The sequence below is a fragment of the Furipterus horrens genome, unplaced genomic scaffold, assembly GCF_987537825.1.
Source record: "Furipterus horrens unplaced genomic scaffold, mFurHor1.1.pri manual_scaffold_8, whole genome shotgun sequence".
NCBI lineage: Eukaryota > Metazoa > Chordata > Mammalia > Chiroptera > Furipteridae > Furipterus > Furipterus horrens.
In genome coordinates this window covers 11,494,054-11,508,658 of record NW_028327178.1, presented here as the reverse complement: position 1 = coordinate 11,508,658, position 14,605 = coordinate 11,494,054, and the positions used below count along the sequence as shown (strand labels likewise).

At 45.0% G+C, this 14,605-nt stretch overlaps 1 protein-coding gene across 1 annotated transcript in view; it reads right to left on the bottom strand.

Moving 5' to 3' along the window:
* The window catches only part of FECH (ferrochelatase), a 33,267-nt gene extending 18,909 nt beyond the window's left edge, over positions 1-14,358 (bottom strand). Inside the window, exons 1-4 of the mRNA XM_090285458.1 lie at positions 14,186-14,358; positions 8,682-8,811; positions 3,359-3,478; positions 1,962-2,110 (exon numbers count right to left, since the gene is read on the bottom strand). Coding sequence (XP_090141584.1) covers positions 1,962-2,110; positions 3,359-3,478; positions 8,682-8,811; positions 14,186-14,231 — 445 coding nt within the window. The 5' untranslated portion in view covers positions 14,232-14,358. The remainder of the gene's footprint in view (positions 1-1,961; positions 2,111-3,358; positions 3,479-8,681; positions 8,812-14,185) is intronic.
* Positions 14,359-14,605: the final 247 nt, after the last annotated feature.

The window sequence follows — 14,605 nt, the reverse complement described above, 5'->3', positions numbered from 1 at the left end:
TTGTGAGTTCAATGCCTAGTTAGGGCACTTGTCTAGGCTGCAGGTTCAATCCTGGTTGGGGTGCGTACAAGAGGCAACCAACAGATATTTCGCTCCCTCCCCTCCTCTCTCTCTAAAATCAATGAACATATTCTAGGGTGAAGATTTTTTTAAAAAATGATTGTTTCAACAATTTGACTATGAAAATATGAAATAAATATGCTTAGGTGCCTACCAAAGCAAGGACTCGTTAATCCTAGAGTCTAGATGCTTGTGACTTCTTCTCTGCACTAAATGGCCATGTATTTAAATGATCAGAGGGTAACATAAAGGTTTGGGTTAAATCCACCTGGTTCCACGGGACTCTTTCCAGGCCAACCTGGGAGCTGAGGCCGCTGCTGGCCTGTCTGGTCTGGACAACCCAGCAGCCTCGTCAGAGAGCAGAGGAGGCGAGAAGGACGCCCACCCCCATATTTCTTAGTCACATCTGACACCTCTCCCAGGGTCCTTTACGGTGAGGTGGCTGCACTACATACATGTCAACAGAAAAAAATGCCATGTTTCTGCCTCCTTTTTCCGCTGAAGACAGCACAACACAGCAGATCTGATCAGCGCTAAACCTTTTATCACAATAAACTGCTAATGACTACAGAGTTTGTTCTACAGGGTTTGTTCTCCGTCAAGCGGCGTGAGCGGAGTCAGCCATGTTTCCCTCACCCAGTGTTTTAACAGCTACACAGTGGCATGTGTGGCTGAGCTCTGTACGAAACGCCCTTGAGACGCAAGGAAGGGCAGGAAGCAAACCGAATCTTCAGAGGTGCAACTGAGCAATCTTCCAAGCGAGAGGATCTGTGGAGGCCACAGCCCTTGGTCCCTATCTGTGTGCGGTGGGAGGGAAAGGCTGGTGGACCTGCCTAGTGGGGCTGCTCTCCTGGAGGGTCCCCACGGGGTCACGCTCCTCGCCTGACCCTGAAGCCCTAAAATGTATCTGCAATTAGTGTATTTTACGAGGCCTAAGATGCGCATTTGTCTGTGGTACCATTTCTCATCTTGGTCCGAACCTACAACAGACACTAGTGCAATATTAACCGGCAGAGGCCCTGGCCTGGCAGCTCAAATACAAGTGTCATCTTTATGCCAAGGTTGCGGGTTCAGTCCCTGGTCAGGGCACATACAAGAATCAACCAATGACTGACCTTCTCTCTCTCTCTCTCTCTCTCTCTCTCTCTCAAATCAATTAAAAAAAAAAACTGTTTCAAATTAACCAGCAGAGATTTCTGTGTCTCACTGTCACAGGAAAACAGTGCTGTGTCCCACAACCAGCGGTGTCTCAGATGCAATTAAATTATGGCCCTCAGAGCGCACGTGTATGATCAGGGTTTCGTTCTGCACGTTATTACTCTGTGTTAGAGGCTTCCAGAGGACAGCTGCCAGAGGGGTGCACCCCTCTTTCTGGTGCCACGTCTGACAAGGCACACAGATGCCTCACAACGGTGGTCTGGCCTGGAGCTAAGAGCAGTGGCTGAAAGTTGCCCAGTCTCACGGCTGCAGCGACACCTAACTAATCTGGCTCTAAACGCTGATCTAATAAATAGCCATCCACACAGAAAGAAAAGGCAATCGCAGCAGCCTCAATCCATTCCCCAGAGATGTCCTTCCAGAGCAAGGACACATGCATCTTTTATTCAAAGTAGGTAGTGTCTTCCTTATAATCCAAGTTAACACACTCCTCAAACTGCCTTTTGAAATGAATGTTCCAAATCTTTCGCTTTTTTATTTGTGACATAAGGAAGTAACAAAAGGGTAAACAGCCAAGGACGAAGGAAAATGCCTCGAGAGCTAAATGACCGTCCCCCATGGTGGAGCCTCCACCAATCGAGAGCTGCTGGACACGGAGCTGCATTTGGCCTCCAGCAGCGCTCTGAATTTCCTAACTACTGCGAAAGAGCGCAGGCGTGGGCTGTGATGAAGAAACACGCTACCTGTGTGCGGGGACATCTGGTCCAGCAGCATCACCATGCCTTCTCCTTGCTTGGAAGTCCACTTCTTGATAGGGGACCCGCCTCCGATCCTGCGGTACTGTTCCTGGATTTTGGGGGTTCGGCGTTTCGCGATGATTGGCGCGAGCTTACTAAATCATTCAACAAGCAGGTCAGTGGGTTTTATTCCACCTGAGCAACCTCAGAAACATTTCTACTCAGTAGGAAAAAAATAAGCAACATTTTAAGAAGAGCCTGACAAAATCAAGCCTTTAAAACCAGAAGCCTGGCATCACAGACAAGGGCCAGCTCTCCCGGCCTCGATTGGAGAAAAAACTAGGCACTTGGAGGAGCAGCCACCTGCACCCCAGAAACTGTTTAGCACCCTGACAACTCAGGACCCCGAACAAGCGGGCAGAGACCTGGCTGGGTGCTGGCTATGATCTTAACACCTCTTGATCCTGTCCCTAGTAGGGATTGGGATAGCTAAGACTTCAGAAAGGATACAGTCCTCTTGATTTAAGAAAAGGCATATTAACCCTATAGATGTCCTTGCATATGTGAGCAAAGGTGTATGTACAAGAATATTCGCTGTAACAGGGAAACAGCCTAAATGTCCAGGCAGTGGTTGAATAAACTAAGGTACACCGTACAGTGCAATTCTTTAGTTATGAAAAAAGTGAGCCAGATCTATATAATCTGTTGTGGAATGATCTCTAAGGTACATTAAATTTGAAAAAAAAAACAAAACAAAACAAATAGTAAGAGCACCAAAAAAGGTACATGATTCCATCCACATTTGTGTAAAATCAGGGGGACGGGGGATATATATGTGCCCGCAGCCCTGTGCTCGGACACGCATGCACTGTTTGTGGGTATAAATGTGCTCAACTCCGGGGTGGGCGCCTGGGAGGCTGGAGGCCAAGGGAAAGGCGACACGTGCTTTTCACTGTAAACACTTTCATCCTGTTGGCATTTTTATTCTACACGAAGTATAAATCTTACGTTCACAGGGCAAACTGCGTGTCGATCAGCTGTTAGTGCCAAGAACACATATATCTCTACAGACCTTTCAAGGTACCGCAGCTGGTGCAGACAACTGCAGCTGCCCGAGCTCTGGGAGGCAAGGGCTGGAGAAGGACGCCTACTGGCTGGCTTTCCAACTTAAAGGGCTAGTCCAGAGCCATATTTACCTCAAAGGAGTGCCCTCTCCCCTGGAATTCTTCTCTTATCATATCCTTCTTACAGCTAATAGAAAACCATAATGCTGCGCTAGCCACTAGCAGATATGCATTAAAACTTTTTTTTTTTTTTAAACTACAGTGCTGAGATACATTAAGGCAAATGCACTGCACAGGTTATGAATAAATACTGGTGTTTGGTGTTCATAGGCCTCTTACTTTTGAATAGGAAGTGTCATTAGGTCTCGGTCCAAGAAGAGCCTCAGAAGGAAGTCGTGAACATCTCCGAGGGTTTCAGGGCCTCCCATGTTCAGCATCAGTATTCCAGTTTTTGGCTTCCTACGTAAGATAAAATACAACAGTTGACTCGTAATGCTTTTTATTTTCCTTGATGGTACAGTCTTGGTTTGCCTAGCAAACTCTCATCGAATCTGTTCTATGCAAAGGTAAAAACCTACAGACCTGTTCACTGCCACCCCACAGCCACCTATGAGGGAACTCAGGAGGCCACCAGGTCCATGTGGTCCCAGCTCAGACTCTGAGCTTTGTCCCGTGGCTCCATCCTTGGCACTGGTCTTCACTGGTCTCAAAATGTTCCTCAGTTCAACTGTCAGCCCCGAACAAAGATCCCACTCTTTGGGGTCTGAGAGTTAAGGTATAAACCTAAAGTTGTCCTAAGGCGGAAGCACCTGTCCATGTGGAAGTCTTATGAATACACGTGTTACTTAATCTCTCTAAACTTCAGTTTCTTCATCCATAAAATAGAGAGACTGCCACCTGCCTCAAAAGGTTGTTCTGAGAATTAAATGGATAATGTACTTAGTCACTTAGCAAAGTACTTTTCTCCAGAGAAGCCTTGGGCTTCCCTATAATTGGACACCAGCCCTTGTCTCATTCTGATAGCCTCTCTTTATTTATCAAATTAAATTACTGCTGACTTAAATTATTTCTTGCTACCCTGCTTCCTAATCCAGCACCTCTCTTTATTCCTTTAGGTAATTCCTGTAAGAAACCGTTGAACTTATTCAAATCAGTCTCAGGCTAAAGGATTAAGCAGCAAATGAGCAAGAAGCAAAAAGAAAACAAAACTCTGAAATAAAAGTTTTAAGTCAAGCAGCATATGACAAAAAAAAAAAAAAAAAAAAAAAATTCCTAGGCAAAATATAAACTTCTAAAATCCAGAGCAAGTCTGGAGCCTACACAGTCCAAAGTGAGCCAGGCCAGAAAGAATTCTCTATTCCTACACCTGCCAAAGGGCTGGGTGGAGCCAGCCACAACCCAGTGCCTCCTGAAGGCTTCTGGGAGCCTCCGAAAGACCATGACCCTCTAGAGCCTGGGATACGACCATGAATGGGTAGCCATGAGATGACAGTAGAAGTCTGCAGGTGGGTAAAATAGAGGAAACATGGGAGTGTACCTTCCATTCTTTTTTTTTTTTTTCATTAAAGAAATTTAGATATAATTCACATAACTACAAAATTTGCTATTTTAAACTGTAGAGTTCAGTGGTTTTTAATATATTCACAGGGTTATGTGATCATCACAAGTTATCTACTTCTTGAACTTTTTCATCACTGCAAAAAGAAAACCTGTACCCATTAGAGTCACTCCCCATTTTCCTTCCCCCTCACGCCTGACAACCACTAATCTGCTTCCTGGGTCTATGGCCTATTTAGGACATTTCTTAGGAACAGACTCGTTATATAATATGTGGTCTTTTGTGTCTGGCTTCTATAACTTAGCATAAAATTTTCAAGATTCATTTATGTTGTAGCATCAACCAGTACTTCTCCCCTTTTCATGCTGAATAATATTCCATTGTATGGAGAGACTCTCCAGTCCCTTTTGATAAAGCAGCTGAGAAATCACTAGCCTGTGGTTTATCTAAAACACCATATTACAAATGCACCTTCTAAACCCCTTCAGACAAGACCACCGACAAGACCACCACTGGCTGCCGCAGTGACTAAGCACACCCTGCTGAGATGGCTCTCACTTGGAAGACTGTCCTTGATGTGTTCTAAAGCCAGCGATACTGTGATAACATTTTATTTGCAATTGTTAAACAACTGCTGGCAACATTTGGCGATGGCAGACAGCAGGGTGTCTCAGATCTATCAGGTGGAAACTGCTTTTCTTGATCAAGCAGACTGCCGGTGAATGAGGTAGGAATCTAAACTCACAGCCTAAATAAATTTTCAAAATCAGAATCAATTCTGGGGAAAGAAAAATGGTGCATTACAATGAAGTCTGGGATTTTCTCATTTACAGACCGTTATAAGGATTCACTAACTTCACTTTTCACATCATTGTCTTAGACCAGGACGCTGTGGCACTGCTGACATTTCGGGCTCGATATTCCTTGCTTGTGGAGGGCCGTCTTGTGCATTGTAGAGGTTTTGTAGCATCCCTGGTCTCTACGTCCTGGATGGAAATAGCACATTCCCTACCTCAGTTGTGACAACCAGAACTGTCTCCGGGTGTAGCCAAATATGTCCTGGGGGGCAAAAATGCCCCCCACCCTCAGCTGAGACCACTATGTTAGACGAAGGGATTTAATCTTTTTATTAAGCCACACAACTACACTGAACATGTCATTGTTCTATAACTTTTCCACCCCCTCTGACCAGAAGTCTTATCAATGAATTAACATGCATGTTTAGTTTTCTCTTCTTGATACCTGAAAATTCCAGATTCATTATATTGTGAAACTGTAATATTCCCCTAATCTTTCTTCTTAGGCCACCGGCGTTCTCCTGGGATACTGCCTTTCACTTTCAAAATCTGTGACTCACAATAAATTAAGTGCGTTTTTCCATGGATTGCTGCCAGTTAACAGATTAGTGGTTAAGAAACCCCAGGCTAAGAGACTTACCTAAGCCACAGAGGGTATCAACGTCCAAACGGGATTTAGAACTGTTTTCCATCTACACCTGAGCTCAAAACAAGAGTGGCTTTAAATGGGACGCTATCCTGCCCTGCAAACCCGTTTTGCAACACATGTTTATCTTATACATGAAGGAGCTGAAAATACTTAATACTCACGCACTTAACTCAAAATTGTGCTGCGCATGATGAATGGTACATTAGTAAGCCCTGGTGCAACACCTCCCTTTCCAGAATGCAAAGTACAAAGCTTTACTTGAGGGTCTCTGTCTCTTTGCCCCTCCAGACAGAGACAGAGCACATCTGAGACCAAGGTCTGAACAGCCAACTTCCCTTTGTCTGAACGTAGAAGCACATGCAGCAAAACATATTTCAAACTTCTCACTCGGAAAGGGTCAACATTTTGCCATTTTCATATTCTGAGATTCTCAAAAGAGGAGGTTTCTCCTTTGAACTATTAACGGTACAGCGCAGAAACTTAGCTCCTCAATTAATAAAAAGGATTCTCTTCTATCATATGAAGTCAACCTACAAGATGTAATTGGCCTGAGGGTCTATGCTGCCTCTAGAACAGGGTTTGGCAAACCACAATCCATGCACCAAATTTGCAACCCGCCCCCCACGCTTGTTTTTTAAATAAAGCTTTATTAGAACACAGCTCGTTTATTTTCGTATTATCTATGGCTGCTCTCACATGACAACAAGAGAGTTGAATAGCAGCAAAAGAGACCAAATGGTTCTCAAAGCCTAAAAAATTTACCGTCTAGTCCTCTTGGTCTAGTAGAGTGTTTAATCTGGTACTAATACCTTCATAATGTCTGGCATCAGAAAATTCACAGACTGGTTCGATTCCCAGTCAGGGCACATGACTATGTTGCATGTCAGGTCCCTAGTTGGGGGCGCGAGTGAGAGGCAACCACACAGTGATGTTTCTCTCCCTCTCTTTCTCCTTTCCCCTCTTTCTAAAAATAAATAAACAAATAAATATTAAAAAAAAAAAAAGAAAATTCACAGAGACACTCATTACTTCATCATTTCTAATATTTAAAAATTAGAAATAATCTACATGCCCTATAACATAGGGCTGGATAAATAAATTATGATTTACTACCCTTGTGTTATTAAAATAATGTATAATGTTTACAGTTATATGGTGACATTACTAAATAAAAATATGAAGTTATAAAAACTAATAAGTACAGTATTGTCACATTTTGGTAAATATACATATACTGAGTGACTATTAATAGATACAGACATAGAGACAGAATACTGGATGGTGAGATCACTAATGAATTTTTTTTTGCCTGTCTGTATTTCCTAAAATGAACCCATTTCTTTTGTATGAATACAATATAAAGTCATTTCATTGAATTTCTTTAAAAAATTTTTTTTATTAAATGTTAATAATTTAATATTAAGGCTATTTCTGTTGTTGACTTTCACCATTGAAATAATACAAGAACACAATAACGTTTTTCCAGGGACCCACACCGCATTAGCTCTTCAGGTTACACCACAGACCCTAAGGACTTAAAGTACTTTGTTCTGTGGCTGCGGTAAGAAGAGGGGTCGTGGGGGGCAAGGCAGAATGGTGCCCTGCTCTGCACCCAGAAGGGAGACGGGGTCTGTCCTTCTGTCTTCTGTGCCAGATACAATCTTTGAGGAAGCCACGCAGTGAAAGGAGATGTTTTGGGGACCCACCCCTAACATTCTATCCCCCACAAACCTCAGTCTACTTAGTATTCAGTCAACATGCCCCTGGTCACATGATGAAAAAGAGCAAACACAAAATAAGACTATTTTATTTTCATAGCTATATAACATTCATAGGACATCTGGTCTACCGCGGAGATCAAGGGGTTAAATAGCTCCTCTGTACTTCCTTTCACTGAGCTTAGGGTTCAAAGACAGTATTCTATCCCTACTCACTTAAACAGTCGTCTTTAAGGTCTTCCGTCGCCTCCCTACCAGAGAAAGACTTGAGAACAGCTGTGGCTTCTGCTATGAAAGAGGGTACCCAGCAACAACGCCAGGCCCGCTGACGCCCGCCGCCGACCCAGAGGCGAGGTGTGAAACATGTACTTAATTTCTTCAATAAATTATAAATCATATTATGTCATCTACAATGATGTTCACTGTGTTAACAGGTGAAAAGCAATGGCAAAGTTCACTACAGGAATTCTTGGTAGATTAGTTATTCTTTATCCTGTATGGGACATACATTTCATAGGTATAATTTTATCAGGTTCATACATACATTTCCAGCTACATACACTTTGTGTTATATGACTTATTCCAGAACTACATTCCTATATGATCTGCAAACAGCCTGTAGTCAATTCTGTGTCCTTTAACAAAAGCCCTGTGGGATTTTTATATTTGTCAATTGTACCTCAACAAAGCTAGAAAATAAATTAATAAATTAATGATTTTAAAATATGTAAAAATTAAAAAAAATTAAAGCCCTAAGTGGAGGGGCAGGGTGGTGAAACCTGCTGAATAGTTTAACAGCTCTTGAAAGGAAGCCAAGAAAATGACATCCCGCTCCTGTGTGCCGGCTTATCCCAGCACCCTTTCCCCCGGGGGCTCATCTCCACTAGTGCTTCCATCAGCAGTGAGAAATCCTTATTAGTACCTCAGATTAGACTCATACCTCTTTTCCGGTTGAACTTGAAGTTTTGGGCTTCTGGCACGTTGGGCTGTTCCTATGGCGGCTCCCACTGTGGCTGCTGCATCTGACTGGCACCTCCATGGCTGACGGGTCCTTGAGCTGGCAGGCCCCACTGTGACAAAATTAAAGTGGGTGCATGAAATCTAGCTGGAAAGTAATTTCTTTTGAAGTGGCCCTCAGAGCAGGATCCCTGGATTTAAAATGTAAAGAGATGCTGTGGCAGAGGTGATACCCCCGCCCCCGCCCCTCCCAACCCCCATTTCTCTGCAAGCCGGTGAAGGCACTTCCGGTCTGCGGAGGAGATGAGGGGATGTCATGGTGCCCCCCAGGATGGCTTACCGGGACCTGCCCGGAGCCCTTTTAGAAGCCACACACCTCCTCCCCCTGCCTTGGCTGCAGATTTGACAGGATCCTCATGAGAATCACTGCACCTTATAAAAGTTACTGACGGCAGCATGCCGCCAGATGACAGGTAAGAAGCCTGCAGAAAAGGGCGAGAGCCACTGAGGAGTGGACCCTGGGCCAGTTTTCCACCAGCTGCACGGATCTCCTATCTGCTGCAAGCCTTCTCCAATAAAGCAACCCCAGTATTGCCCTTGGACCCTGACAACGGGGAACCTCTGCTTTTGAGGGCCCACTCTGGCACTCCCCCGGCTGCACCCCATCCCATGAGGTATGCAGTCTGCCAAGGAATCGTGGACCCCCAGATTCCTGACCAGGGTCCCAGGACCCCAGAATTCCCTGCCCCCGAAGCCCCACATCCACTTCCAGGGTCTGCACAGACCTCTTTCCTAGATCCATCTTCCTAAGGGCTGATCATGCCATCAATGTAAGCAATTCCTGACCTGAAGGGTACGCAACGAGTGGCTGTGTGCAGGGGCAAGAATGGAGCTTGCACATACAAACTGGAGAGTCCACACATATGTATGCACAAGGCTCTTCACAATGCGGGACAGAGCCAGCAGAGGGAAGACCAGCAGGGAAGCCTGCAGGCCAGAGGCATGTCTCCCAGGGCCCCCACATTCTGCAGGAACTCTGAGGACTTCCAGAGTTCACCCTTTCAGGCAATTATGAAGGTCTATTTGCCAGTGTGGGAAAACAGAATATAGTTTGCAATTTGTTAGCTTGCTGTCACACATATGATACACGGTTCTCCATCTGTACTCTTGCCCTGGGCCCCACCAGTCAGTGGTGGGCCTGGAGAACCCACCTGAATTGAGGAGTCCATGGGCCATGCTCAGCTGTAGCCCCACACTGTGCACGTGACCTCCCTTCTGTATTCTCAAACCAACTGGTTTGAAACCAGCTTGAGATCAGTCTCCTTCCTTCCTCCTCCTACGAGCCACACGTGTCCTAGAGAGGAACTTGGACTGGGGACCAGAAGAACTGACTCTGAATCCGGTCCTGCCACTTACTTGGTAACGTGACTGGGATCAGGAACTAACATTTCTGAGCCTGAGTTCCTCTGGTGTAAGATGATGACACACTGCTACTGAGATCCTCATGAGGGTTATGGCAGATACGGTCAGTAAGCATTCTGCACAAGATCTGCCACATATGATTAATGCCAGCATTGGTTTCATTTCTAAGTGTCCAGGGCAGGGGGACTACACCTGCTGATTTTTCTCACCTACAGAATGATTTTTATCAAATACAGGAGAACAGTGTCTCCAGGCCACTTAAATGTCCAGCTATCCAGACTGCCCATTCCCAACAGAGCCAATTACACGAACTTGTGCCAAATAATCTGAACTCAAAGAGGAAGCGCAAAGATTGACATAAAGAAGTTCGGTTCTGCTCAAATGAAGTCTCAAATCAACCTGCATCTCCTTATTTTAGACACATTCAATTCTGAACTGCATGATGAGATTTAACCAGATTCTCAACCATGCCACAATGCCTGCAATTCCTTATATGAGTGAGATTATATCAGATTCCATGGAGTAGGAGAATAGAACTTTGGCATCCCATAATATGGCTGCTGGTAATAAAATAAAATTTCCTCCTGTGAACGTTAAAAAGGGGTAAGAGTGAGATGAGCGTCTCCAATTAGTACCTAGAACAATTTGGCAGCTGGTAGCTATTCAAGCTGCCAAACTATTGCACCCTCAGAAGCAGGTGATGTTACTAACCATGGATCCTGTCTGCTCAGGATTTAGAGTTAATAACACTCAACTCTCAAAGATTTCTCTAAGACACACCTCTCCCCTAATGACCTGAAGGTTCTAGAAAAACAAAGTGTCTCCGACCAAAAGACTGGTGTTCATTTAGCTAATGGAGTTTAAAGTGATCATTCAGAGGACCAGCTGAGACTCAACTCACAGGTGAACAGCAGTCCAAAGGCAGAGTCCACACTGTGTGGTACAGAGTACATGTTCTGAGCTGGAGGGACCTGAGCAGAAATCCCTGATCAGACCAGCAAGCTGCGTGGCAGTGCTTGGGCAACTCACCGAGTTACTCCAAGTCTCACTTTTCTCATCTGCAAAAGGGTGATAAGGTCAATCTTGCAGAGCTGTTTTGAAGATTAGGAGAAGAAAAACAAACTCTATGCCCGGCCCCAAAACAGTACCCAGCACACTGCACGTGGTTTAACAAGCAGTAAGAACACAGCAAGTCCTCACTTAACATCAATAGCTTCTATGACTTTAAGTGAAATGACGTATAATGAAACCAATTTTACCACAGGCTAACTGATCCAAACAAGAAAGAAGTCCCTGAGGCATCTCAACATTATAAAAAAATGAAGTTGGGCAATGTTATTTGAAGACTCAATAGTCGGTAGCTGCCCACTTACGAACTAAGACCAGGTAATTCTACTCTTGACACGGACAACTGGTCTACCTTTGGAAGCTTTGCATGCAATAAAAGCTATAAAGCTGAGGGATGTGCAGAGAAGATGATGGAAGAAAAGTGAAACTTCATTATTCCTGGACAAACTCAACGGGTGAATCATTCAAAAGTATACCTGTGACTTAAAGAAGTACATGGTTGATCAACTGGTTTTCCAAAACCAAATTATTTAATACTATTTTAATGATTTAATGATATTTAGTTATTTAATGATTGGGGGTGGGATAGAAGAGGATAGAAAAAGCAAGGCACACAAGTACTCAAATATACTCAGCTCACAGCTAAAAAGCAATCCTCTCCTACAACACAAGAGGTGAGGATTTTTTCAAAAGGTAATTATGAAAATGTGTATCATTTAAATAACTAACAGAAATAAGGTTCTATTATGACTATTAATAAGCACTTGGGGAGGGGAAGCTTCAAAAAAAATAATTGTTATTTCCTGGTATGGAGCCAAAATGTTCTGCTGTTGTTGAACATTGATACTCTTTAGTGGTCTAGATATTTTTATTCTAATTATTAAAGACATACATGCTTATGGAGAAAATGTGGAAAGAAAAATAACGAAAAACAATAATTCATTATTCTACCAACTTCCTAATTACATACATAACTATATATATATTTGGCATATGGTACACCCAGGGAGCCAAATGCTAGAAACAGACTATAAAACTTTGCTTTTCCACTCTTATTTTCAGAAGTACTACTCAATTTTTTTCCAACCAGATAATACTAAATCTTTCGTATCAAACAAGATCATTAAAGTATTCTAACTACATCCTAAAGTCAGGGTCTATAATACAACTGGACATCAAATCTATTTGTTATATGATACTTTCTGAATACTTTCACTTAGTTACTTAGAACCTGAACAACAAATCATTTAAAGTTTCTCATATTGTTCCATGCCCTCAAATCTAGAGCCTGCCAGACTTTATTTGCCACAGGAAGGGTGAATGAAAGAAAAGATTAATTTGATACTTCTTTCAGCTCTATTACTGCCACTGTGCTTCCTTTTTTAAAGATCATGCCTTTTGTCTCCCAGTCCCCTTAGTGACCTGATCCTCATTGTACTCCGGGTCCTTTTATTTTCCTAACAAAAGCACCTATAATAAGATATGGAGGTTCAGAGTGGATTCTCTCCATTCCTTCTCAGTAGATGCCAGACTAATGAATTAGGAAATTTCTCAGAGAAATAGGTCAGCTCTGTGTCCAGTCACGATTCAAATGCATTAATTAAGCATCTTAGTATGTGGCAGCCTTTTTCATAATTATAACTGAACATTTTGAGGGTCTCGATGTATCTACTGTGTGCCAGGCACTATGCTACAGGCCTTACCTGTGTCCAGCCAATCTTCATGGCAAGTCTATGAGGTACTACCTTACTCCTTCTATGTTTACCAAAGCTCAAGCCATGCAGAGTGTCTTGCTCAGGAGTCAGTTAGCAATGACACAGAGCTCCTGTCCCAACCAAGTGTGTCTGATCCAGAGTGCCATCAGCTCATCCTGTAGACACAGCCTACATTCAGGGTTTCCATCAGAAGTGCAGGGGGCTGTCAATGGGTCATATTTGCTATCCAACTATCTCTAGAAACACTAACTAGCCCAGGCTAGTGGGTTCTGCTGCCAAGAACAGGTGAGCACCAGAAGATGCCAGGCACTAGACCAGAGCATCAGTGGGCACATTTCCCCTCCATTACCAGAGAGGGAAGCAAAGGGTAGATGCCCATGATGATGATGATGAAGAAGAAGAATAGAGTGAAGAAATAAACTGGAGCCACTATAGTCAAGCTGCTAAATTATTAAAAGAAAGTAAGCTGAGGCATAGGGAAACGTTTCTATTCTTGCTTTAATTAGCCTGGGAAGTTAAATTTCTGAACTTTCCAATTCTGAGTCAACACCTGGATGCACATTGGTCTCTCATGCATCAACGCCCGGACATACATACATCAAACCTTCAGTGAACCATCGGAATGACCTCAAGAAGAAAAGTTTCCATTATTCAGAGCACTGGACACGTGGAAGGTTCCCACCGTAAGCCAATCCACCCGCTAAGAATGCAGGACTACATTTTTTCAAGTGTTTTTACTAAAATACTCTCAAACTTTTCTTTCTCCTTCGGAACCCTCTGGGTATTGCCTAAGTTGTGTTTCCCCTTTGCAAACTCTAAGATCCTTGGGTAAATCTTTGTCATATCTATTTCTAACCAAAGCCTCCTGACTTCCGAGCTCGGTGGACAAAGCCTTCATTACAGCCCTCCCTGTGGCAGGCCCTTAACACAGCGTCCCTCCGTGATCCTCAGTTATTCTGACTTCACAGATAAGAACTAGGACTCTGAGAAACTCAGCCACTGCTAACAGCCACCGAGGTGACCGAGGGAGCTGCGTGCCCCCTCCCCGCGGCCTCCCAGGGCCGTCAGCTGACCCAGGTCCCCACTCCCGACCCTCCCAGGAAGGGTCCCTTTCCAGTGGATCCTCTGCCCCTCGCCCAACCAGGTGCAGCTTCCTGGGCCGTCCGCCGCCGCTCCCGGAAGCTCCCGGGCCGGGGGGTAGGGGGTGGAGAGGGGAGTTGCCTGCGGTCCCCGCTGTCGCAGGGAGACGGGCGTCGGCGACTGCTACGGCAGCCCCACTTACTTCGATCGCGGAGGAGGGCGGCCGCAGTTCGCAAGGCCGCAGCCATGTTCGTGCCGAAGGAAAGCACTCCCGGGACAGCCTCCGCCCGGACCTGCACTCCCGCGCCCGCGGCGTGTTCAGCTGGGCCCCCGACGGCGCCGAGCCGCAGAGCGCCCCCAGCTGCCCCGGGGAACCCTTATCTCGCGCAGGGTCCCGTGTGCGACCCCATGGCGCCCCACTCATTCGCTGCCGAGGCGTGGGGGCGGAGCCAGGCGAAGGCACGCCTCTCGCAGGGAGCCGGTCCCCGGCCAGCGCCGCCCCCAGGCTCAGGACGGGCGCTTGGCTCTGCTGGTGGCCCCCTCCCCGCCACCACCGCAGCTCCGTGCACTGAAGTCCCGGCACAGCCCAGGTCGCCCTGGACGAATGCCATCGTCCCCTGTG